Source organism: Micromys minutus (assembly GCF_963924665.1).
Source record: "Micromys minutus genome assembly, chromosome: 3".
Classification (NCBI taxonomy): Eukaryota; Metazoa; Chordata; class Mammalia; order Rodentia; family Muridae; genus Micromys; species Micromys minutus.
The window spans coordinates 1,946,553-1,972,675 of NC_137972.1; the positions used below are offsets into that span (position 1 = coordinate 1,946,553).

Below are 26,123 nucleotides of genomic sequence, written 5' to 3' on the forward strand. Positions count from 1 at the left end.
ACTGGCTAGGGACAGGAACACCCGGTGAGTTTGATGAATGTTTACTCAATAAATGTACAATTCTATCAGCACCAGTTTCCTCCAGATAGAAACAAATGACACTGTGTGCTCATTTTTAAGAGAATGTTAGAAGCGGGCTTCGGTTGGGTCTGCTGAGGCCCTTGTTGACACACAATGCTGGATGATAAAAGGTGAACAGTGTACTTGCCAGCCCGTGTGTCAGACTCGAGTGGCATTTTCTCCAAACTGACAGGTCATTTTAAGAACTTTAAACAAATTTGTGTGTGTCATATATATGTGATATGGTGTGTGAAATACGGGTGTGTGCATAAATAACACTGATGTGTATGACATGTATGTATGAATGTGTGTGATGTAGGTGTGATATGTATGTGATATGTGTGGTGTGTGTGAGATGCCTGTATGTGATGCATGTATAATGTGTGTGATGTGTGTGGTATATGTATGTGTGATGTGTGTGTAATGTTTGTGATGTGTGATGTGTGTGTCTCTGTGTGTGTGCACTAGGCAGGCATGGTAGACTGCCAGAATAACTTCTTTACTTCTATTCAGGTACACAATGACCAAAGCTTCACAACATATATAGACAACACTTCTGCAGAATTAAGCATAGATAAAACTTTCACCATTTCTCCACAGTTCAAAAATACACACACACACACACACACACACACACACACCCCACATATTTCTGTTCTACTTTCTTAGTGTATTAGGCAGTTTCTGTGTTGTTTATCCTAAAATTACTTGGCATGGTCCAAAACAATTTATCCAAAGTTGTCGCCAATAAAACTAGCCTTCATTACATTCACCAAAACAAAACAAAGACCTCAAAATATTTTCCATGTTAATCAAAAGGAAGCAAGCTTTCAGTGCTGGGAACTGAACTGGGCTCCTTACACATGCTTGGCCAGTGCCCAGCCCTGGGATGAATGCCCAGCCCTCTTTCCACTTTTTATTTTGAGATAGGGTCTCACTAAGTTGCTTGGGGTGGCCTTGAACTAACCAACGCTCCTTCCTCCCCCTCTGGAGCAGCTGAGATTACAGGCCTGCACCACCAGGCCCAGCTTCAGAAGTTTCTTTAAGAATTACCTCTTCACACCAGCCACACATTGATGACCAAAAAACCAACTATGCAAGGCCAGAGAATCAAGTAAATTAATGCAGAAGTCAGAAGTGAGATTAAAAGGCTTCTACCAGGCCCAACAGCAATACTTAAATCAAGTGAAATTTTGTAACTGCATAGTTCATATGATTTATTCAGAAGAACACAGTAATTATAGGTATGAGCCTGCAATCCACTGCAGAGGTTACTAAAACACTCAGAGGGATATCATAAAAACAGGTCAAATCACAATCACCAAAATCATAGCTAAGTAGATGTTTTATACCTCATTATTTTGGAATCCACAAAAATGAGAGGAAAAAAAAAAAAACCTTTTGAAATCAAATTTCACAAACAACACACTGACAGCTACAACCCAGTCCACTGGGTTCTCACTGGAGACTGGAGCAGGTACAAGAATTGAACATGCACACATAGAAACAGCATGGTGGTGGCTTTGCTCAGGCAGTAACACCGGAAGGTGAGAAGAGCAAAAGGTCTCTTCTCACATTTGGCTGATGTACTGATGGGATGCTGGACAGCCACAGAGCAGACAGAGTGTGCGACAGATCAACCACAGAAGGACATGGGATGGGGGACAGATAGCCATGCTGAAGAGACATGGGGGGGACATGATTCCAGAACCTCATGAAATAAAGTCAACTCTCCAGTGGAAAGGCCAGAAACACAGAAGAGCAAACACCAAGCTCTGGTTCTCTGAAATCGCAGACTTCTGAGAGAGACAAAGAGGAAGCTGGAACATGACTCTTAGCACAGAGTAAAGTTGATATGAACCCACATTTGCATGGACGACACACGTGAAAGACAGAGGCCAGGTAGGGCCCTGGATTTGTCAGGGTTCTCTAGAGAAGCAGAACTTATAAAAAGAAAAAATGCATGTGCTGTACTGGCTGGTTTTGTGTCAACTTGACACAAGCTGGAGTTATCTCAGAGAAAGGAGACTCAGGTGAAAAAATGCCTCCATGAGATCCAGCTGTAAGGCATTTAACAACTAGTGATCAAGGGGGAAGGGCCCAGCCCATTGTGGGTGGAGCCATCCCTGGGCTGGTAGACTTGGTTCTATGGGAAAGTAGGCTGAGCAAGGCAGGGGAAGCAAGCCAGTAAGTGACATCCCTCCATGGCCTCTGCATCAGCTCCTGCTTCCTGACATGCTTGAGTTCCAGTCCTGACTTCCTTTGGTGATGAACAGCAATGTGGAAGTGTAAGCAGAATAAACCCTTTCCTCCCCAACTTGCTTCTTGGTCATGATGTTTGTACAGAAACAGAAACCCTGACTGAGACATATGGGATTTATTAGAATGACTTACAGGCTGAGCTCCAGCTAGTCCAACAGAGGCTGGCTATAAACAGAAAATCTTAGATAAGAATCTAGTGGTTGCTCAGCCCACGAGGCTGGATGTCTCAGCTGGTCTTCAGTAGACACTAGAATCCCACAGACGTAGGTTCTAGTGCCAGAGAAGGAATGGACTTGCTAGCAAAGCCGAGAACAAGCAGGCAGAGCACAAGCCTCCTTCTTCCATGTCCTTCCATGGGCTCCCAGCACAAGGTGTGGCCCAGATTAAACTCTTCTTGTCTCAAGATATAGATTACAAGTTTGAATCTTCCTACCGAAAAGGTCTTGAATAGAAGTGGATCTGCTCACTTCAAACCAAGCAAAATACACATGTATATACATATACACATGCAAAAACATGGGTACATACATACCTATATATACATATACATACATATATACATACAAAACTCACAGGGGTGCCCTCCATTTCTGGATTATGATTCACTCCATATGTATCAAGCAGACAAGAAAGAAGACCCATCACAGGCCCTGAAGTCTACACCGGCACCTCTGCCAGAGGTGTACCAGCCACCCAACTGCACATCACCCTCTCCTCTCCACCTTATACCTTAAAGAATTCCCACTACGGAAAACTTCCTGTTTCCATAGATAGCTGAGCTTGTATGGGGTCAATACTGTCATGCTGGGAACAAAGAGAAAGAGGGACATTCTTCTGTCTGCTGCAATGGCCGGCCAGTCCTCATCTCTGGAACCCACACAGCAACATAGACCAAATGTGAAAAGCAAAATACGTAACACAGGACAAGCTTCTCGTACGCCACTGGGAATTTCTGTGAAAGCACGTGTATGTTAAGTGTGTGTTTGTCTGGAACAAATGTAATTGTGACATTAGTTCCCTATCACTTGGTCCAGGCATGATAATTCATGTCAAGTAAGCTTTGCAAATTACAGAGCTGTAACCAGAAAACATAAAATAAGTTCAGAACTCAAAGTCAGGAAGTATCCGTAAAGATCACATATATTTCAGTTTACACACTGGCTACAGCATTTCAGGGAAGCCATGGGTGACTGGAGACAAAGGCTGGCTGCTGTAGTAAGCTTCAGCTGTCAGCCTGACACACTTGGGAAGAGGAAGCCTCGACTGGGGAATTCCCTCCTTTGAACTGGCTTATGAACAGAATTGGGAGGCATTTTTTAATTGCTAATTGATGCAGAAATACCCAGCCCACTGTGGGCAGTGCCATCCCTATTCTGCATATAATAGTCTAGAAGTAGCTGGACACTTGGGAGCAAATCAGTAAAGCACATTTTCTCCCCCGTCTCTGCTTGCGAGTTCATGCCCTGACTTCTCTCAGTCATGGACTATATCACCTTAAGCTAAACGACCTTTTCCTCCCAAGTTCCTGTTAGTTGTGTCTGTCACAGCTGGAGAAAGCAAGAACACTTGGACAGCTGCAGTCACCACTTTCACCTGAACCGCACTGGAGAACACATCCTCAAAATCACAGCAACATTGTGGTGTAATTCTTAGTATTTGTATTAGCAGAGATGTGAACTGCAAATCCTGCAAAGAGCCCACAAAAGATCATTGTGTGTTACCGAAGTAGCTACTCACAGCTCTATACAACTATCATCCTCAGTATCATTTAAAGAGACTGAGGTCAAAAGCAGAAAGGATGGTGAACAGCCTTGGCCTGAGGAGAACATGCATGAAGTAGCAAAAGGAAGCTACATGATGTCCTTCATTCACATAGTAACATCACAATGCTACAATGACACCCTGGGGCTGGAGAGGACTCAGAGGCTTGAGAGCCCTGGCTGCTTTTCCAGAGAACCCAGGCTCAATTAGCAGCACCCACATGGCAACTCATGACTATCTGTAATTCCAGTCACAAGGGATCTAAAGGTCCCTCCTTACCTGCACTGGTACCACAAACACATACAGTGTACTGACATACATGCAGGCAACACACGCACATATATACACAAAATATATTAAAAGTAAAACCCAGTGTCTGACCTAACAAAACGTCTAAATGAATAATAGGACGGTGTTGCATGAAAAATTAAAAAGAATCCCCATGCTACAGTTGGCAAGGCACCGTTAGGCAGGTCAGCCTGGCCTGTTCTCAGTCCGGTAGACTCTCTGACCCTGAGCTCCAAATCTCTCCATCTGGCTCGCTTTTGGGGTGTACTTCTCGAAAACCCAAGCCATACATTCCTCTCTAGAACCCAGTTGAACCCACATGAAGAAAAACACCATATAAACTTAGTTTAGAATCAACAGGTAACACAATTGCTGGGTGCAGCAACTAGTATTCTAATTTGTCAGCCATTCTAAGTTAAATTCCTCTGTTATGGGATCCTAACAGATCCCCCACCTGAACTGGGGGCCTCCTCTACCTAAATTTGTCTCCATCGTCTTTCCCATCCTAAGGCAGAGAAAGTTTTAAATGTCATCACATTGCTGCCATCCAATTTGGGGACCCAAACCAGTCCCCCCAAGTCAGGTCCAGGCAAAAGAGCCAAGTTAAAAGTACAAAGCAGAAAAGAGGGGTGTATTTGACAGGGCTATATTTGGAAGAGGGACGAGGCTTAGTGAGCAGGTGAATTGCACATTTCTGCAGTCTTGGTCAAAGTGTGGCTCTGCCCAGCACTGCGCGCGACTATCTGGACTCCAGTTTCATCTGTCAGGTAGTCTGACAAGTCGTTAGAACTGTGTGAAATCTCGTTCCGGGAAACAACCCTAACCCCTTTTCCCTCCGCTCAGCATGAAATTTCTGGGAAATGCTCATTTCTTTGGAACTGTTATTTCACCATTCTGCCATTCTCGTTCTCAGACTAAGAGTTCTCTTTAAAACGTCTTCACATGCCTGCCAGTCATGCTGCCTGTAAGGCACAGGTATGTGAGGGTCTAAGAGGGCACTTTCCAACCTTACCACAGATGCGGATCCGATCAACGAATCTCGTGTTTTTACTGCAAACCGCATACAAAACAGTGTGCAGACTCAGGTCCTGAGTCCTCGAGATGCTTCACACAGATGCCCCTGGAAAGTGGGGCTGCTGGTGAGAGGGATGGCAATTAATAAATGGCCGCTTTGCTGTCCTAGGCTTTCCTGGCCAGGAGAATGGAGAACGGAAAGACTGAACCATGAAATCAAGAAGGCATCTGTCTTCCAGGTTCCCCTCTGCCAAGGTCTGGAGAGGAATGCTTGAACTTTCCTGTTGGCTTTGTATGCAAATAGCTCCAGATGCGGAAGAACCACATCTAAGCCACTTGCTTCAGCATCTGCTGGTCCAATTCCCATTATTTCTTCTGCAGGGCCGGCCTGTGACAGACAGTTTAGTCTGTCCTCTTTATAAGCTGTTTTGAAGGAGCTAATTTGGATTAAAGTATCTATCTGGATCGCTTGCTTTTCCTTTGATGGTCACTGAGTTCTAATGTGGTCTGTGCAGGGCTGCAAGGAGCTCAGAAGCAGTATTGGAAAGGACAGTATTCAAGATTTGTGCCTCCCACCTCGACTTCCACACAACTCATATCTGTATGGTCAAAGGCAGAAACTGAACAGTCTTTTGCCTCTTAAAACTGTGCCACCCACGGTGAACAAAATGGCTGCATAACACAGCCTGACCTCGTATTCGCTGCAGGCAGCTACTCTCAAAGACATGATGCTACACCAAGTGTACAAGGTCTGCCCGTGCAAGAAATGCATGGCATCCTAGGCAGCAGCTTCCACAGTCGGTGGTGGTGGAGATGGAGAAGACTGTAACCCACAGAACCTGTGACTGATACTTTAAGAGCCTTTGGGACTATGGCAAGGGACCGAGTCACTGGTGAACACAAACAACCTAATTAAGCTCCATGGATTCTGAAACTCTGGGTCTGCTGCAAAAAGGGGCACAACTAAAAAAAAAAAAAAAAGTCTAAGAACTACGAACCAAGGAAAGGAGTATTAACAACTGACATCAACTAAACACAGCATAACAGGCTACATACAATAGGACCAGGCATGTACCAACACACCAAGGCTGGATGAGGCAAACCAGCAGGGAAAAGTGTCTCAGGGGAGGCAAGATTCGGGGACAGCCTCAGCTCCCACTGTTCGGAGTCCCACAAGAATGCCAAACTACTCAGCCATAACAAACACACAGAGCAACTAGGTCAGACCAAAGGCTCCCTGATCTCTGCGAGCCCCCATGAGTCCAGGGCAGTTGATTCTCTCAACATCCTTTTCTTAAAGAAAGCTTAGAGTCAGTGAGGTGGGAGGCGGGGCATCGGGAGGAAGCAGTGAGGTGGGAGGCGGGGCATCGGGAGGAAGCAGTGAGGTGGGAGGCGGGGCATCGGGAGGAAGCAGTGAGGTGGGAGGCGGGGCACCGGGAGGAAGCAGTGAGGTGGGAGGCAGGTTGTCCACATCAGTTTGGCTGTAGGGTAAAGCTGGAAACTTGTCATAAGGAAGGCCACATTTCTCCTGCATTCTCGGTGGAATGAAGCAACGGCTTCCAGGCTGTGGGCGGCAGAATGAGGGCCATGGTTTTGTGCTCACCACCTTCACTTATAGTCTCCAACTCCCATAACATGCTATGAGTATGAATTAGGTTGTGTGTTTATGTGACGGTCAATTCTTGTTATCAACCTAACAGGATTTAAAATCACAGAGGAGACACATTTCTGGGTGAGGGGCTTCCAGAAGGTTCAAGGAGGGAGGACTCATCCTGTTGCTCCTCCATCCCACCTACGGTGCTGCCTTAAGTGAGCACTTACGTAGAAGACACATGTCCCGAGGTACTGGGAATGCTTGTCCCTCAAAGAAACACAGACGTTAAGTGTCTGCACATGAGCAGAGAAACAGTCACCCAGCTCGCCCTGCAGCTGCTCTCCCTTTACGATACGGCATCTTACGCTTACTGCTTAACAAAATTTACATCTTGACCCTAAAAGTTAGCCTTTCCATAGTCCCCAAAATACTTAAAACTTGAACAGAATGTTTGAGATGTCTTCCAAGATATGTCCTTAAAAATATTTTTTCTGTACAGGTGACAGACAGGTACACTGTGGAAGGGACCGTCACATCTAGTACCCAGTTCACATCACCATCCTGGAAATGATCTCCACATACACCTGATGGATGTGGGATCCTGGATGGACCTGCCTGAATCCAACAGCCGGAGGGAGACAGCGGTACAAAGAAGGGAAGAGAAAGACAGACGGCCATGGCTTTAAGGCCAGCCCTCAGCCACATCTGCTTGATCCATTTCTGCAAATCAGTAAGGAAGCCCAGAAGAACACCATCGTCAGATCTGGGCTTCTGGGGGGATGTGAAGGAAAGCAGGAAGAGGGAAGTAGCTGGCTCGCTGGTCTACACACAGCCTGCTCCAGTGGCAGGAGCTGCCTGGGAACTGCCTCTCACACCAGGCACTGCAGGAGCCTCTCTCCCTCACCTCACAGAATTCTGCCTCTCCAACTGCTTCCATTCCAACTGTGAGCATCCAAACTAACCCATGTCTTTAACACATGGTCTTTACATCTTTATCTTGTCCCTGTGAGAAGAGCAGCATCAACTATGGATGAGCAAGTATCTCTCTGCAAATGCCTTTAGGCATGTGCCCAGGGGTGGTAGAATTGGGGAATATGGTGGTTCCATTTTTCCTTCAAACTGACTTCAGGAGATTGTGTTCCCAGGAGCAGTGAATAAGAGTTTCTCTTTCCTCATATCCACTCCAGCACCCCCGCCTGGTATCTCATACAAACACAACCACTGCCATCAACAGGAAACCTTCCCAGTCAGGAACTCCAGCTTTGAGCTTTCCCATGGGTTTCTGGCTACTCAGATACACAGGCTGAAGAGATTCCACATGGCCACACTGTCGGAAATCCAGCCCACCCTGCTATTTCTGCTCAGGGCCACATTCTATCAGAACCAAGGCTTTATCCTCAGAACTCAACTCCGCCCCTTTTGTCATGACCACATCCCATCAAGTTTTCCTGCTGACAGACTTTCAGATGCTTGAGCTGAGAAGGAACAAAATGGTCAGGAAAACTAGAAAAAACAGATCTCATCCCTATACACACCCATCGCTAACAAACTATACAATCTTCCTAAGCCATAATGTCTTCATCTCTTTGACAGAATGAGGATAGCTAATAGCTCACCTTCTAATAGAGTGCTGACAGCAGAGACACCCTGAGCCGCTGGATAATGTAAAGATCACACTGACTCTTCCCACTGGTTCTCATGGCCATCCAAACCACACGCTGATTCGGTTACTAGTCCACGCAACTGTGAGTCTGTACTGAGGGCATCTGTGCCCTACACACGGCACTTAGTACAGAACCACAGGGAGGCTGGAGATGCTTTGGGATTGAGAGCACTTGCCAGTCTTCTACGGGTCTGTCTGTAAGCACAGCACCAGGAAGCCTGACATCCCAAGAGCACAAGCTCACAAACTCACACACATACAAGGGAAATCTTCCACTGAGAAAGACATGCCCCTCACACAGCAAACACGACACCTAACCCCACACAACTGAAGTGTCAAACGCTGAGAGTCTGATAGTGGGCATACTGAGACGTGGGGGGAGGACCTGGAAATCTTCCTGGGAAAAGAAATACTAATGCAAGAAACATTTCAAACCAGAAGTCAGAATGTTGGGGGTAGGAGAATGCAGACGTGGTGAAGACAAAACTAGCCTAAGAATTCGTTTGTTTCCTCTACATATATTTTCTGTCGTTTTCTTTGCTTTTTCTTTTTTTAACATGCAAAGCAGCAGCTTTCCTTATGGCATCTACATACTTTCATTGATCCTTTCCTCCAGCCCCTAACCCTGTACTGCCCGCTCCCACCCAAGTGTAAACTCCCGACACCTCCCTCCCCCGACGATCAGGTCACATGTGCTCCGTGACCTTCTTGACCACTCCTCCTTCCAGTTCCCTCCATGATGCTCCTCAGTCCCAGGTACAAGCACGCACGTGGAAGTCAGAAGCCGAGACACATGTATGACAGAACACATGGGTGCCTGTCTCCTACAAGCCTTGTAACTGTTTTTACAGCTGATCAATATGCATACGTATATGCAGTCATCTCTCTGTGGAGACCAGGGAGGCTGATGCCCTTGCCTGGCTTCTGTGAGGAGCAGCACTGAACACAACCGTGCAGGCGTCTGCGGTGAGCATTCACTGCCACCGACTCCTAGACGTACACTCTGACAGGGACAAGAGGAAGTCTCAAGTCACGTCATGGGCATTCAAAGGTGGGTGGGACACTGAACACTTTCTAAAAATATTTACTGGCCAACTATTATTTTTAATTTGTAGTATTTCTGATTTTACTATAAAGAAATGTCTACATTTAAGTAAACTGTTTTAGATTTAAGGGTATGCCATGCACAGATGACCCAAGAAGCTTCTTGACACCTTCCTAAATCAAGAAATTTGAACAATGTATGTTGTACTTAAGGTTTGCTTACTCTTAATGATCTCCTTTTACAAGCAGCTGACAAGAGTAAGCAATGTAATCCATGCTTTAAAAAGAAGAAAATTTGGATTCAGAGTGCATTCAAGACACTGTATTTTTCAGGTCAGGAAAAAGTAAATTTAAAGAACATGAGAAGTAGGTTTTAAAAGCAGCAAAAGCACGTTGAATAGAGAAAAAAGGAATCCTGTGATTGGGAGGTAGTACCTGTAGGAAAAGTGGCCCAGGGGACAGCAGGGGACACTGCTTGGTTTCCGCCTTGCTCACCATCAAAGGTCTCTGCAGCCTGGAAGACAAGGCAAGATGACCTGAAAAGACCTAAAGAGCTGGACTTCCCAGCTGTCACACTCAGCCCTGCAGGGGCTCCTCTGCGTGTGCCTCTCACTCACATTCTCTCTACACCCTCTGTCCACCCTGCCCAGCCCCTGCCCACCCTGCCCACCCTGCTCAGCCCCTGCCCACCCTGCCCAGCCCCTGCCCACCCTGCTCAGCCCCTGCCCACCCTGCTCAGCCCCTGCCCACCCTTCCCACCAAGCACTGCTTTCCACCAGCAGTGCCCAGGCCCCAGTTCTCAGGTAAACATTCCCCTTCCTTACCCCAATAACCTCCCATCACCCAGATGTGTACTGTATGTTTCTGTCAAGCTTCCACATGTGAACTTCCTTCCAACCTTTCTAACTTAACTCGCCACAATGTTCATTTGTCTAGGTAAACTTTCATTTAGAAAGATCACTTAGGTTAGCATAAGTCTTAGAGACTGCTCTAAGAAGTACTGAGCCTGAATCCTTCAACCATCTCCTCTGGATTCACGGGCTGAGCGTTGGACAGTTGCTGCAAAAGTTCTGTCACTCGGGTAACTGTCAGAGCACAATCACTGCAAAGGCGGAGCTACAGCTCCAGTGTCAGCTCCTACTGTGCAGCCTGCAGACAAGGAGTCAGAGGGCACAGGCAGCGGAGGGCGAGGCTGTGCTGCCCACTAGCTGTGGAGATGAGCACACTGTAAACACAGGACAAAGACCCTCCACCTTCCACAGCAGAACCGAGAAGGACGCAGGTGAGCACCGTGAAGCTGGCATGCCGGTCCTCAGGACCTGGTGTGGAAAGGTCCAGTCACACTCTGCAAAGATGCTGGACTCAGCGGTCACTTGTGGAAGCACAATGTGGCTTTCCTACGGATCCTTTATAGTTTGGAGAGACGAAAACAGGCTTGAATGGGGCCCTGAAATGACTTCCAAACACCACTGCAAGGTGAGTGAGCGGCAGGGTCATCCTGTCACTGTGCCACTGGAGTTCTCACACGGTTTTAAACGTTTCTTTTCAGTAACATGAAAATGTTTTAAACACATTAAATAAAGTATGAAACACTCAAATGAGCTTTAAAAAACATTTTTGGAAGAAACATGGACTACACATATGTCAACGCTGACTGCCTGCCTGCACATGGGGAACATGTGTGTCTACAGTGCCTGCCTGCACACGGGGAACATGTGTGTCTACAGTGCCTGCCTGCACACGGGGAACATGTGTGTCTACAGTGCCTGCCTGCACACGGGGAACATGTGTGTCTACAGTGCCTGCCTGCACACGAAGAACATGTGTGTCTACAGTGCCTGCCTGCACACGAAGAACATGTGTGTCTACAGTGCCTGCCTGCACACGAAGAACATGTGTGTCTACAGTGCCTGCCTGCACACGAAGAACATGTGTGTCTACAGTGCCTGCCTGCACATGGGGAACATGTGTGTCTACAGTGCCTGCCTGCACATGGGGAACATGTGTGTCTACAGTGCCTGCCTGCACATGGAGAACATGTATGACCACACTGACTTCTCTGATGTACACTGAAAGACAGAACATGACCTACTACTGAAAAGAACCACATTATCCTTCCTGCTTCTCCTACTAACATTAATTATGCTCCCTAACTTTTTTTTTTTTACCATATCCAAACTAGATGAATATCTAAAAGAAAAACTAGGAGGAAGAGGAAAAGCAGGAGAGAAAGTCCTCCTCTGCACTGCAGGTAGCTCTAGGCTTGAGCCCTGGCATCCCAACTCTTAATCCAGAGATACTCCTGCAGGACTATACCACTCCATAAAAATAACTGGGTTCTAAAATACTTCCATAAAATGAGCAACACTGGAAAGGACAGAGGAAAAGACACTGCATTTGCAGCTGACAATGACTCTTCCAGAATGCTGCCCAAACCTGAGAGAACAAACACTGTGACAAACGCACAGTGTCATCACGGTGGGAACAGCCGTGACAGTCCTAACTCCTGTTTCTGACCACACCAGCATTTCCTAAAGATGTGCCCTCAGCCCCATCCGTGGCTGGCAATCTCAGAAATGCTCCCTGATGCTTCACCAGCCACAATAAATTACCAGAGTTAGACCATCCCTATGGCAACGAGATCGAAGCTTCGACAGCAATCTACCTCAATGTCTGGATGGATGGTTTTCTTAATTTTCCTTGATTTCAATCTTTGTTTCAGAGTTACACTGAGGTGAATCAGAACAGATCCAGTGGTTAGGGCAACAGCTCAGTTGGTAAACTGTTTGCCTTGCCAACACAGGATCAGAATCTCTTCCCCAGGACCCACTTTTAAAAATCTGGGCAATGGTGGCGTGCATTTGTAACACTAGTGCTAGGAAAGCCAGCCTGAGGCTGGCTAGCCACCAACACAGCCCACTTGACAAGTTCCAGGCCAGTGAAAAACCTTGTCAAAAATAAATAAATTAAACACAAGTGAACAGGTCCAAATATGAGACATAAGAGGTTGGCCTCTGGCCTCTAGACACGCACACATGTGCCAGCACACAGGATACACACAAAAGGAATGATGGTAAATGCAGTTTTACTTGACAGTTGGCTGTTACCCTGCGTTAACGACACAGTACCTACCTCAAAGCCGCCGAAGTCATCGTCATCCATAGTGCCTGCAACACAGAACAGCTGAAGTGAGCCACCTGCGCGACTTAAAGGGGACAGTGGGTCATAAATCACAACTACTCATCAGGATTATGCGATTATCATGCTTTCTTAAACTGCACGCATCCATTTTTAATCATTAAACAAAACGGCTAGTAATTGGTTTTTACTTTCTGACAAAATTAGCAATTTCTGGAATGTTTTCAGTAACCGTGTATTTTGCCATTTTCTGTTCAGACTCCAGGAGTGGAAAAATATTCTTTTACATTTTAATTTGCTTTTCCCAAAGTGGCGCTAGGGCCCCATCAGTAATGCTTCCTGCTTTCCGCATCTACCCCTCAGCTGTCTGGCAGCATCAGCACAAACTCCAGCTAAGAACAGGACTGTGGTGAATTTTTGGAAATCTGTCCCCACCACAAAGGTTCTTCCCTCGGTTTCATGGCCGGGCTGAGTTAGATTTTCAAAATTGATCAGCATTTTTGAGCTGTGGCCACGACTTCTGGAGCATTTGATATGTGTATTTTTAGCTAAAACTGCTTTGCACTTTTGGAAAAATGTGGAGCAAGTTACTGGGCTGATCAAGGTAAATCAAGTTGTGTGTTCATGAGAGACGAGGCAAAAACATGAGAACATCCAGGACGGCTCCTGACGAGCTTCAGCAGGGCGTGCACGGGGTCAGGCCTCAGCACACCATCTAAAGCAGCAAGGAAGAAACAGCCTGGGAAGGTGCAGGGCCAGCAGTGCTGTGAAGTTCTCTCCCTGCAGCTGAGGACGGCAGAATCCACATGCAGTAGAGCGGCCCTCACGCTGGGACACCTCAGGCATGTCCCACGTCTGGAGAAACACATGGCTACACCTCCATCAAGAAAACACACACACTTCACACAAGTAACAGTGAAGAAATTCACAAGTTGCAGACTGTTTTCACTAGGGCAAGCTAATTTATCTGCAGGAAAAGTAGACAGTACAAAGAATGTGTGGATGGAAACATAAGATCAGTTTATAAATAGCACTGAGTCTCTAGAGTTGCTAACACAGAAGAGACAGCAGCTCTGTCGCCGTTCACTCAGTCTGACGACACTCCTCAAAAGATGTACTTCTGTTTGTAAATTTGGAAATGAAAGCTAAGCTAGCCATCTCTATGCAGCTACTTATATTGTACAGAAAATATAAACTGACTTCCAGGAACTGTCGATGGTTGTTATTCTGAAATGAAGTCACATTCACTGTGTCTCCACTGAAGAGAATCCTGCTTTGATTACAGCTGTCATGAAGAAGCCATGAGAAAAGACACTATGTATCCTAAAACCTAACAGTCAAACTGCAAACACTACACTGTCAGAAAAGACACTACCTACCCTAAAACCTAACAGTCAAACTTCAAACACTACACTGTCAGAAAAGACACTATGTATCCTAAAGCTTTACAGTCAAACTGCAAACACCAGGCTGTCCTTTCACGTGGGTACCACAGCCTCCAGAACTAATTACTATTTTTAGCATCTGTGCAGCCTGCACTGGTGTTCATTTCAAAGGCGGAATTTTCAGAGTTAAGGCTCCCATGTTTTCACAAGGCACATCCTGACATGGGATGGGAAGGGTGCCAGCAAGCAGACAACACAAGCACACAGCATGCTCACCTGTGGTAAGAAAGCAGATCCCTCAGTTCTGATTGTGTGGTGCAAAACAGCAGAGTGGTGACCAGGGACACTGCAGTTTCCAGCAAGTCCTACAACCAAGTAAGACAGGGCAGAGTCTCTCTTCCATACTGTCAAAGATAAATGTGCCCTGGATAGCTTAGGAGGTGGAACTACAGAAATGTTATTTTAAAGCCTTCCTACCAATAATTTAGATTCAAATCCTATGATGGTTTCCTTTTGCATATTTAAGAGATGAAAAACAACAGATGTATTTGGTGTTGATTGTGTGTACATTTGGGAGGGGGTGAATTTTTTTTTTTAAACAGGGTCTCACTATGTAGCCCTAGCTGGCCTAAAACTTGCTGTGTAGACCAGGCCATCTTCAAATTCACAGAGCCCTGAGTGCTGGAATCAAAGGCTTGAGTCACCAAGCCTAACCTCAACAGCACTGGTTCTTATAACTTAATGTTTTAGGGGCTGGAGAAATGGTTCAATAGATAAAGCATTTGCCACTTAAGAATATGAACCATTGTTTAGATCCCCAGAATCCACACAGAAACCAAACATATAAAATTTTTTCTGTAATCCCAAAACTTGGGAACAGAGAATATCCTGGGGCAAAGTGGCCAGCTAGACTAGCCTTAGCTGCACAGCTCTGGCTTCATCAAGAGAACATACCTCAAAAAATACAGGGTGGTCAAAAACAACACCCAACACTTACTTGGGCATATCGCCTACACACACAAAACACATAAACATGCAGCCCACAGCACACAAACATACAAAAAGAAAATTAATTTCTAACAGGAAAAAGTGAAAACTTAATTCTTAAAAAAAGGAACTACTGCAAAGGTGGCTTCTTGACGGAATCTTGGCTGTATCTGAGGTGATTCTGATAAGGCTTCATGTAGCATTTCTGCAGTTTTGTATTACAGGCGTCTGTTACCAGGATGTACCAACACCAAGTAGCACCTAAGTCACAGAGCGATGAGATTCAGAGGATGACTATCTTCTCAGAGCTACATTCTGATAGTTTAGGGACCCAGCGTAAGGTTTTATAGCATTGAGGCTCGACAGGCCAGACCTCCTTATGTACACTAGCCTCTCTGGTGCTTTATTATTTAACTCCCTTGGTATTGACAACAGGGCTGGTTGGAGGAAACCAGACGAGGACACAGGGAGCCTCTCCACAGCTGCCAGTCTCGGTCCTTAAGAAGCTCGTCTGCTGTGATGTGGAGAAAAGCACACAAATATACAAATATGACAATTCCTATGGAGAAAACTATCCAGTGTTGGGGAATAACCTCAAAGGGGACCTATCTAATGGAAATACCAGAGCACACATCAAGTTCAGGGGACCATTGAGACAGACTGAAGGGACTGGACAGAAATCTCACATTTAAAGCTTTAGGTTTAAGTTTTGAACATATATTTTATCAATTTCCACTGGAAAGTCTTCTTAAAATGTCAAATAAAATAAAATAAAATGCTTCTGCTTGGTCCTAAACATAAGCAAGGTTTTAAAAAAACAAGCAAAGTAAAGAAGGAAGTAACAGTAACTGCTAGGATGCTGCTAAGTGAAGGAGGCTCAGCCCATTTCCCTCATGGAACCCTGGAAGGCTCAATGGGAGACTAGCACCTGGGAAAAGGTGAGACTGAAAATCGAACCAGACTGAGGACTTGTACCCCAAACCCCTCCCAAAACACACACAACCAGTCACTTCTAATTCTTTACCCCTGTGATGATCTGACAGCAGGGAGCACCACCTACTAAGCAGAAAGCATAGCCCACAGAGCAGGAAGAATGGCTCACAGAGCTGGGAGCACTGCTCACAGAGCAGGGAGCACCACTTACTAAGCAGAAAGCATAGCCCACAGAGCAGGTAGAATGGCCAACAGAGCAGGAAGAATGGCTCACAAAGCTGGGAGCACTGCTCACAGAGCAGGGAACACCAACTACTAAGCAGAAAGCATAGCCTACAGAGCAGGTAGAATGGCCCACAGAGCAGGGAAAATGGTTCACAAAGCAGGAAGAATGGCTCACAGAGCTGGGAGCACTGCCCACGGAGCAGGGAGCACAGCCCACTTCCACCTTCGTAGCTGAGTAAACTGCAGCTCGAGTGAGATTGCTCCTCCTGCTTGTCTGTGCTCTCAGGGGTACTAACAGTAGCCAGATGCAATGTGTTCCCCATGAGCTCCTGCCTTCATTAAGGGACACACTGGCATAAAGGCTAAAAGGAAGGAAGGGTGGTATCCAGCTGCCCTGTTCAAATTCCAGGTCTGACATGCACTGTGCTACACTGGACATGGAACTTAAACATCTTTGCAACTCTGGAGGTCACTGAAGACATTAAATATGCTGAGAGAGAAATGAAATGCTTAGAAATAGGGGCCCATCCCTACACACTCTATCTGCACACGTGCACCATGAGTATCTCTGTTTCAGATCAAGCTATGTAATATCTACTCTCTGGGAATTCTATAAAGAACACAGAGAACTCAGAAATCACCATCAAGTAATTTAAAAGAACCTTTCATTTATAAGACTACAGTGGGCCTCCGGAAGGTGGGGCAGGCTCCATCCAAGCAGGGAGGCCACATGCAGCAGCCTCAGGAAGGCAGAAGGCACTGTGGAGGGGTTCAGCGGGAAAATGGCGTGCACCACAGACTCTGACAACCAGACACATAACTCATTGAGTTCAGGAAAGAATAAAGTCATATCCACACCCAAGAGGTGTTTATATTCCACCAACTCTTTCTTACAAATAGAACTGGGAATGGGGCAATGGCAGAGTGCTGGCCCAGCAGGCACAAGGCCTGGGCTCTGGGTTCAAAACTCCAGTGACACAAAAAGACAAAACAAAAACCATGTGTAGGACAAGAAAGAAGACATGAGATTGGGAAATCCATCTCTCCTACAGGCAGACTGCCTCCATAGCAAGAAGGGCCAGGAAGACTGGATAGGGCCAGAAAGCTCCTAGGAGACATGGTCAAGAGAAGGAAATTAACAGACCCCTCATGGCTTACAATCATGAAAGGAATTTTCACACTGGGAAGGAAGTTTAGAACTGCGTGAGTGGGTACAATGTTAGCCAGCTTAAAACAGAAACCAACACACTGGACAAGGAAACACCCAGTTCCTGTGCTGGGCCTATATGACTATGACTGCATTAATGCAGACACTGAGTGGCTGTACCCAAATCCCCATGTGGCCACTGAGGGCGTAGGCAGAGGCTGAGGAGAGGGTCACAGCTTCTTCTGGGTTAGAAGGGCGGAGGTCTTCGGTGAGAAAATCGCGCGGCAGCCATAAGCACGGGGTTTAGATAAACTCATCTCAACACCTGCCCCTGGAAATGTGGCAGGCAGGGCAGGGAACACAGATGGCCATTGTTAAACAGAAAAGTACCTTGTACAACTTTAAATTATAGGCAGAAAAACAAAAGTTACAATCCCATCTACAGTATTTCCATCAAAATATTAGCAAAAAAAAAAAAAAAGTCAAAGCAAGTTTGTTTCTCATAGAAACTAAAGACAAGCACAAATGCTTTAAAATATCATTTTACAAGTGACTCTACTGAATTTTTATGTTCCCATGCTACACTTTCCCACACTGCTAGTATTTACACACAAATATACTATGTCTCTGACATCAAAGCTGCTCAAAAGCAAAGCAGACAACCAGAAAGAGCTTTCAGAGAAGGACATGTGTGTACTGAGTGTCTCAGTTCTGCTGAACATGGGCCACTGAGACCAAGGAAAGTCACTGCCCAACTGGAAAAGGCTGGCCACCTACCTCACTGGCCACACCCCTTCGTTGGCCACATCTGCTCGTTGGCCACACCCCTCACTAGCCACCCACCTCACTGGCCACTGGCCTCACTGGCCACACCCCTGCCTGGCCAACTCTGAGCCAGTTTTTCCTCTTTGGTGCTTTCTGAGTTTCCAGGTGTGTCAGAGGAAACACTATGGAACAGGATCATGACAGAGCCCATAATGTCACAAGTCTCACGTGAGATTAGATGGCCGTCTCGCCAGCTAGAGGACACCCTTGTGCTGCGCAGGCCATGGCCTTTGCTTCTTATTACCTTGCACTAGGCAGTTCCTGGACTATTAATTCAAAGAACATTTTTAATTGGTGCTTTGGGAAGCTGACTGATGAAGTAAAACAGATCAAAGTTTTCTAGGCCCTTGTCAGTTCAGCTCCAAATCTCCCAAGAAAATGTCTGGCCTGCACCTCTGTGCATGAAGGGAAGACAGATTCTACATTGTGTCAGTGCTCATGATTAAAAGCAAAAATATGCAAACGTGTCCTCCTAAAGACCACTATGTGTCACAGCAACAGATGAATGCCTTTTCACAACCAACAGTAAACTCAGTGCTGAGGACATCCCTCCCTGCACCTCCACCTACAGTCTCCCCTTCCTGTTACCCTTTCGTTCTTCACTGACTACCAGCCAGCGTGCAGTCTGATTCCTGCTACTTTCTATTGCACTCGAGTTTGTGACCATGCATGCAGAGACAGGACACTGTGTAGGTGTCATGAGTCAATGCCTCTATCTGTGGAGCCACATCACCAGCCCAAACGGTCAAATCCATGTACTGTAAGCATCTTCAAAATTATAAGCTAGGTTCTCACTTTTTAAAGGCAGCTTTTGGTGAACAGATTCTTTTTTAATAATCAATTTTAGTCTTTTAAATCTTCTGAGGTTTGCATATATTTAGATATATACCTGCACTTGCTACAAAGAAAGCTAACATTTTTAGATATGTAAATGTTTAAGCTAGCTACAGTTTCCCCCCATTTCTTTTAATAAACTAACACCTGTCTTCATTAACATCTTTATCGTATAATTTATTTTGGGACATGAATATGTCTGTGTTTCCACAGAATATTCTGCAGAATTATTCTGATGGACATGACAGTCACGCAGCACTGAGCAGTCCTGCCCTGGGCCTGGCAACTGTCACTAAGGTACGCCATGGCATATGAGTGACTTCTGTTGTTTTCCCTAAAGGACTCATGTACATTTGCTGTCAGGTTTACTCCTGATGCTCTACGGTTCTAGCGTCTCCTTTCACAATATCTAGCGAACTGTTTACCCTCTATAGTTCTTCGGTAAGCTCTTGTTGGTAATAATTTATTTCTACATTCTTTCATGTTAATTTTGTATGCAAATGATCATTTTGCCTCCAAACAGCAAGCCTCCTTTCCCCCATTACAGCTCCTATGGCAGGCTGCACTTGCTGAAGACAGTCTCAGGCATCCTTCAAAAACCGGACACCAGCACCATCCTCTCTCCCGACCCTGGCCACCTTAACCAACCGGAGAGCACCACCATGTGTGGGAATGCAGGCTCCTCTGACATCTGTTCTGCATCTCTTGCCTTTGCAGTACAGATGCCAGGATACGAAAGACCACACAAGCCCACGGAGACCATTGGAAGCAGCTTTCCAACGGAATGCCAGCCACTGGCATCAGATCACTAGACCAGAATGATCGAGCATAATTTCAGATGATTCCAGATGATACCAAACCACCTCCAGTGACAGATCATCCCAGCTGAGGACTGAAAGACTGAACACCATTTCTATAGCCAACTTCCCGATTTTGGAATCCCTCGTAGTGAGTGCAGTTGACACTATATATTAACATAAGTGTGACTTTACTATTCCTGGTCATGGGAACCTTCTAACATTTCCCCATATAGAAAGGAGGCCTGCTGAAAACAGTTGGATTGGTTCCTAAGGATAATGGAGGTCCCTACTTCCTTTATTTGCTAAAAAACATGATCAAGAATTCCCGGTGCTTATGGAATGAGACTGTCTCACAGCTGTTCTTTAAACTGCTGTCACTAGAGTCGTGGGCCGTGTGATATAGCTATCCTGGCACACCTAAGGTGACCTGTCTGGTGGAAGGACTGTCCTTCGAGAGCTCCAGACTCCATGGAACCAGGAAGCATCTGCAGTTTCCGTTTCTCATGGTGTCTTCTTGGGGTTTAGATATCAGGTTTGAGCTGGGCTCTCAGAACTGGCTAGAAAATATTCCTCATTTTCTGTTCACGAAAAAAGATTGCATCAGAATGGAATAATCTATTTCTTAGAATTTTGGTTAAAAAAATAACTTTGGCTTAGCAAATCATGAGAGCTTGTTGCTTGCTTTGTGGGAAGATTCGGTTTCTTGTAATTATAGGACAATTGAGACTTTTAATTTCTCCAGAAGTTTTTGTAAGTAATATTTTTTTCTTAAAAAAAAAAAACTATTTTAAAGGGTTGGCACACAATTATTAACATTATTCTCCTTAGCACTTTTAATGACTGATTTATCTTGCATTCCAATCTTTTTATTTTAGATAGATAGATAGATAGATAGACAGACAGACAGACAGACAGACAGACAGACAGATAGATAGATAGATAGATGACGAACAATATGTATTTAAATCTTCTATACTCTATGGGTCTCTGTTTTGCTGTGCTCTTTATTGACTCACCAAGGCGAGCAGAAATACGCCACACTGAAACAGAGTCAACAGCTTCTACAAAGTTCTACCAAGTCAGGGAGGTAAATTCTAGTGTTTGCCAGAAAGTGAGCAAAGAGCTGGGAGGCTGTGCGTGTGAACAGTTCCCACGAGACATGTGAGTGTGTGAACAGTTCCCACGAGACACCAGCATTGAGAAGAAGAAAAGGCACACCATTTCATGACACACATTATCTCAAGCTTTAAGAAATCGTGGGTGGAGGACTGGATATGACTCTGTGGTTATAGCACTAGATGAACAGAGACCCAGGCTCAGTTCCCAGCCCCCACATGGTGGCTCACTACTGTCTGTGATCCAACAGCCTCTCCTGTAATGAAGCAGGACTTGGTGTTTATATTCAGTGTGCGTGTGTGTGTGTGTGTGTGTGTGTGTGTGTGTGTGTGTGTGTATGCATGCTCGCACATACATGTGGGTGCCATAGCACAAGTGTGGCAGTCAGAAGAAACAGTACAAGAGCCGGTTCTTCCCCTCCACCATGTCGGTTCCAGGATTCAAAAAGAAATAAAAACTAAAAAAGAGCAAAATTAAAAATGCCAGTGATTTAAAAATGTAAAAGAAAGCTTCACAGCAGGAGAAAAGTAAACACAGTGACAGAGAGTACCAAAACCGAAGCACAAACAAGTGATGCACACACACATGCTCACACTGCCAAAGGCACATACACATGAATACAAGAGATGTACACACACACACATACACACACAGTCGAAGGCACATGCATGCTCAGATAGGCAAAGGCACAAATGCATGTATATGTGATATATGCATAAAAACATGAGATGTGCACACACATACATGTGTACATACATGGTCATACAAGCAAAGATACACACACATGCATACAAGAGATACATGTACACATACATGTTCATACAGGCAAAGGCATGCACACATGCATACATGATATGCACACACACATACACGTGCACACATGCATACAAGAGATGAACATACACATACATATATACATGCTCATACAGGTGAAGATATGCACAAATGTATATAAGAGATGCACATGGAAACACATGTGCGTGCGCGCGCGCGCGCGTACACACACACACACACACACACACACACACACCTGGCACTTAAAGGGAGAAAAAGAAAATGAAAATCCACTTCTGGAATTCTAGACACTGCCATAAAATCAACCATACTGTAATTAAAATTCCAAAAGGAGAAGCCATTGGGAATGGGATGAAAAAATGGCTGAACGTCAGACAGCCAAATCCTCTCAGGACTAATAACCAAGAACAAATCAAGGGCAGACAGGCAACCCAACAAAACAACACTGCACACCCTCATCAGCCTAGTACAACACAATGAACCCAAAAAGCACAGTGATAGGAAGGGACGTGAGATGTCCAGACCTCCCCAAACAGGGTCTCCCTCTCAACCCATCTCCCTCCAGAAACATGTTACTTAATTAATCCTCATGCATCTGTGTGGATTTCAGGAGTAAAAATGTTAGTCATCAAATGAGTGACTAAATAGTACACGCTAAACTCTCCTGAATTGCCTGGCTGGTGCCATCCTCTGGTTTTAAGATGTATACCATTAGGCTAACCAGCCCAGAGAATTTTGAACCCAAATATAAATACTGTACATGTACCTGAGACATCATTACAACTGTCTTACCACATTCATCCCACCTCCCCAAAAAATGTGCAGAGTTGCCGACCCACATGTAACCGTTTCCTAAATTTTGCTTTCAGTGTTGCCAACACTTTGTCCGATTTTATTGTCAAAATAATGCAGAAGCCTTCACCATAATCCTGCCTTTCTGTCTGCATTTCATCCTGCTTCCTTCTAGCACAAAGACATACATTCAAACTGCACATGCTGCTTTAAATTGTTTCTACATCTACTGTATTGCAAACTACAGTGCTAACTTCCTAATAACCGCACAACAGCATTTTGATTGCTCCATTACCATCCTCTACTCCATCAATATGCAAATTTAGTTATATGCCAATTTTTAAATATATAAGATGTCTTCATGCATTAGTGGCCTTCTTCTTCTTTTGGGTTACAAATTCCATGTAAACTAAGTATGGATTGCTTGACAGCTCATGTGACTAAGTTTCCAAAGGAGCTATACTTCGTTACCATAGAACTTACAAATCCTTAATCAAATGCACCAATGTTCACTTGAACTTTAACATAGAGTTATGAGGTGGGAACAGAAGAGGTGGGCCTCCCCAACCAAGAGCACAAAAAGTCGTTCAGGGTCAAACAGTCAGCATTAAAAATATACATGCATGTAATATTAAAGACTAAGCAGCTTATATTTAGGGGGGTGTATGTGTCTGTGTGTAGGGAAGTGTATGTGTGTAGGGGTATATGGGGCTGTATGTATGTAAGGGAGTATATGTGTATAAGAGTTATACAGAAGGGGTGTATGTGTATAGGGTGTGTATGTGTGTGGAAGATATATGTTTGTAGGGGGCATACGGAGAAGTTGTATGTGTATAGGGGTGTATGTTGTGGGTGTGTATGTGTGTGAGGTGTGTATGTGTAAAAGGTATATGTGTGGGGATATATATGAGGGTGTGTGAGGGGTATGTATGTATATAGAGGGTGTATTCGTGAAGAGGGTGCATGTGTATGAGGGGTGCATGTGTATATAGGGTGCATGTGTGCATAGGGTGTACATGTGTAGAGAGTGTACATATGTAGAGGGTGTACATGTGGAGGATGTGTTGTGTGTGGGGGTGTGTTGTGTGGGGTGTAAATGTATGCAGTAACACATGATGAAAAAAGAGGTCACGACTGAGCAGAGTGAGGAGGGCTACAAGGGAGACTGCGGAGGGAGGAGGGGGAGGCAGAAATGCTGTAATTATATTATAACCTCAAAAATAAAATGTAAAGCTATGCCACATCACTATGGCAGGACACTGGGAGACGGCTCCACTAGTGAAAACTGTGCAGTACAAGCAGGAGGGCCTGAGCGTAGGGTCCCAGCACCCACATGTGTATGACCTGAGGAGAGCACATCCTCATACACACTCATACACACTCTCTCTCACACACACACACTCACACACATACACACTCACACACACACACTCACTCACTCACACACTCACACACTCTCACTCACACACACATACACTCTCTGTCACACACACAAGCTTTATAACTTAATGGTCTTACTATAATACACATTTTCATTGCCTTGCTAACAATAACTAAAAATGTGGTATGTGGCTCTACAAAGTACACGTATTTCCTTGATTATTCCCCTACTGGCAGACATGAATTGTGTGTTCAGTTATCTGTTGTTATAAACAGAAACCCTTCCATGCCGAATATGTTTCTATGGGCTGAATTCCAAAGAATGGAAGTGCTAAGTCAACTGGCATATGTATTTTTAATTTTTATAGCTAGTGTCATATCACCTTCCAAGGGGTTTGACTAGTTCACATTTCCAACAGCAAAATATAAAAATAACCTCCCTCGTCAGTTCCTGCCTCCAGAGCGTTGCTGTCCCTCCTCTCCGCCCTCTCCCTCTGCCCCCACCCCACACTGCAGCAGTCCACACTGGTGGTCACTAGTGAGCGGGATGTGTTTACATCTTTTCCTGCTGCTGGACTCTGCTCATTTTCCTCTACCGCTTTCTTTGTAACAATTCACAAGCAACTGTGAAACACAACAGATACCAAATCTGTCTTTTCTCCACATTCAAAGTATTTTTCCCACACACACTGTATTTCTTACTCAAAAGTTAAGCTCCACACATAGCTTTTTTTACTCACAGCCTGCCAGCAAGAGTGGCTAAGGTTTCTCTCACAAAAAACATACGTGTGATCTGTGCATTCAGCATGTTGATTTTATTAAGTCTCTCTGTGTAGAAATGATGTGCTGTATCAGATACCAATCCAATCTGATTGTCTTCCAAATCAACAGCTGTCCAGGGACTGAGTGGGTGGGTGAGTGTGTAAGTGGGTGAGTGGGTGGGTGAGTGAGTGAGTGGGTGAGTGTGTCAGTGGGTGGGTGGGTGGGTGAGTGGGTGAGTGAGTGGGTGGGTGGGTAGGTGGGTGAGTGTGTGAGTGAGTGTGGGTGAGTGCCTGTGGTAAGTGTATGTCTGTGTAGTGATTCTCAAACTGAGTCTCCACACACACATTCCTGCTCCTGCAGATGGCGTCTGTTTCAAGACCCCGTGTCTGGTCCCCTCCTAGCTCTCTTCAAAGCTATGACAGTTAGATTTTGTCTGAAACAAAGGAGACAATGCCTGCATCGGACTGGCCTGTCCTCACGCCTTTGCGGCGTTTTCTTGAGTAATGCTTGATATGAGGGCCAAGTCCATGGTAGTGTCGCTGCCCAGGAAAGGTTTCCTGTTGTCTAACAGGTTAACAGAGAAAGCCACCGGGAGGAAGCCAGTAAACAGCTCCTCCGTGGCCTCTGCTACAGTTCCTGTCTCCAGGTTCCACACCATAAATACTCTAATTTTACAAAGTCACTCAGAGAATCTAGATTTTATATACTTATATATTTACTTATACATTACGTAGCAACATATTATTTCATATCTTATATAAAATTAAATAGAAAAACCTTCCCATGAAGGTACCTTTATATTCGGATATAAAATACACAAAATGGAAACAAAGGCAACAGCTACAAAAAATAACTTATTTCTATGAATCATGTAATAGAATAAAAATACATAAGAAATTTAATGAGTCATTTCCAATAACAATGTTTTACAAGTCACTGGAAATAACCATTCTTTGCCTAGAGAGGAGAATCTCTTTGGTTATAGTGGAATTCACATCTGAAAGCAATTCCTCTTGGCAGGATCTCGGAAGCAGGTGCCAGCACCAATCACAAGACAGCATTTTCCTTACTGTCCTGCTTGAGACACAACCACTGCCATCGTTAGTTACGTTCTATTGATATCGATTAGTGAAATGTATAAATCAAAGACTCTTGATTTACATAATTCTAGCATTTAACTGAGCATGACACCAACACCATAAATATCGACAGATGTCAAAAAGCCTGCATTAGCTGGAGATGTAGCTCATCAGGGAGTGGTTGCCTAGCAGCACAATGCCCAGGGTTCATCCAGGAAACAAGAAAGTAAGGAAAGGAA

The 26,123-nt window shown here is 45.0% G+C and overlaps 1 protein-coding gene across 2 annotated transcripts in view; it reads right to left on the bottom strand.

Annotated features, from left to right (window-relative positions):
• Positions 1-26,123, bottom strand: part of CCDC91 (coiled-coil domain containing 91) — a 140,723-nt gene that overhangs the window by 95,134 nt on the left and 19,466 nt on the right. The window contains exons 2-3 of one of the 2 annotated variants that reach the window (XM_080914761.1): positions 12,819-12,853; positions 10,122-10,200 (exon numbers count right to left, since the gene is read on the bottom strand). In XM_080914761.1, coding sequence (XP_080770887.1) covers positions 10,122-10,200; positions 12,819-12,848 — 109 coding nt within the window. In that variant the 5' untranslated portion in view covers positions 12,849-12,853. Of the gene's footprint in view, positions 1-10,121; positions 10,201-12,818; positions 12,854-26,123 lie in introns of those variants that run through there. The other variant, XM_080914762.1, reaches the window with a different exon arrangement.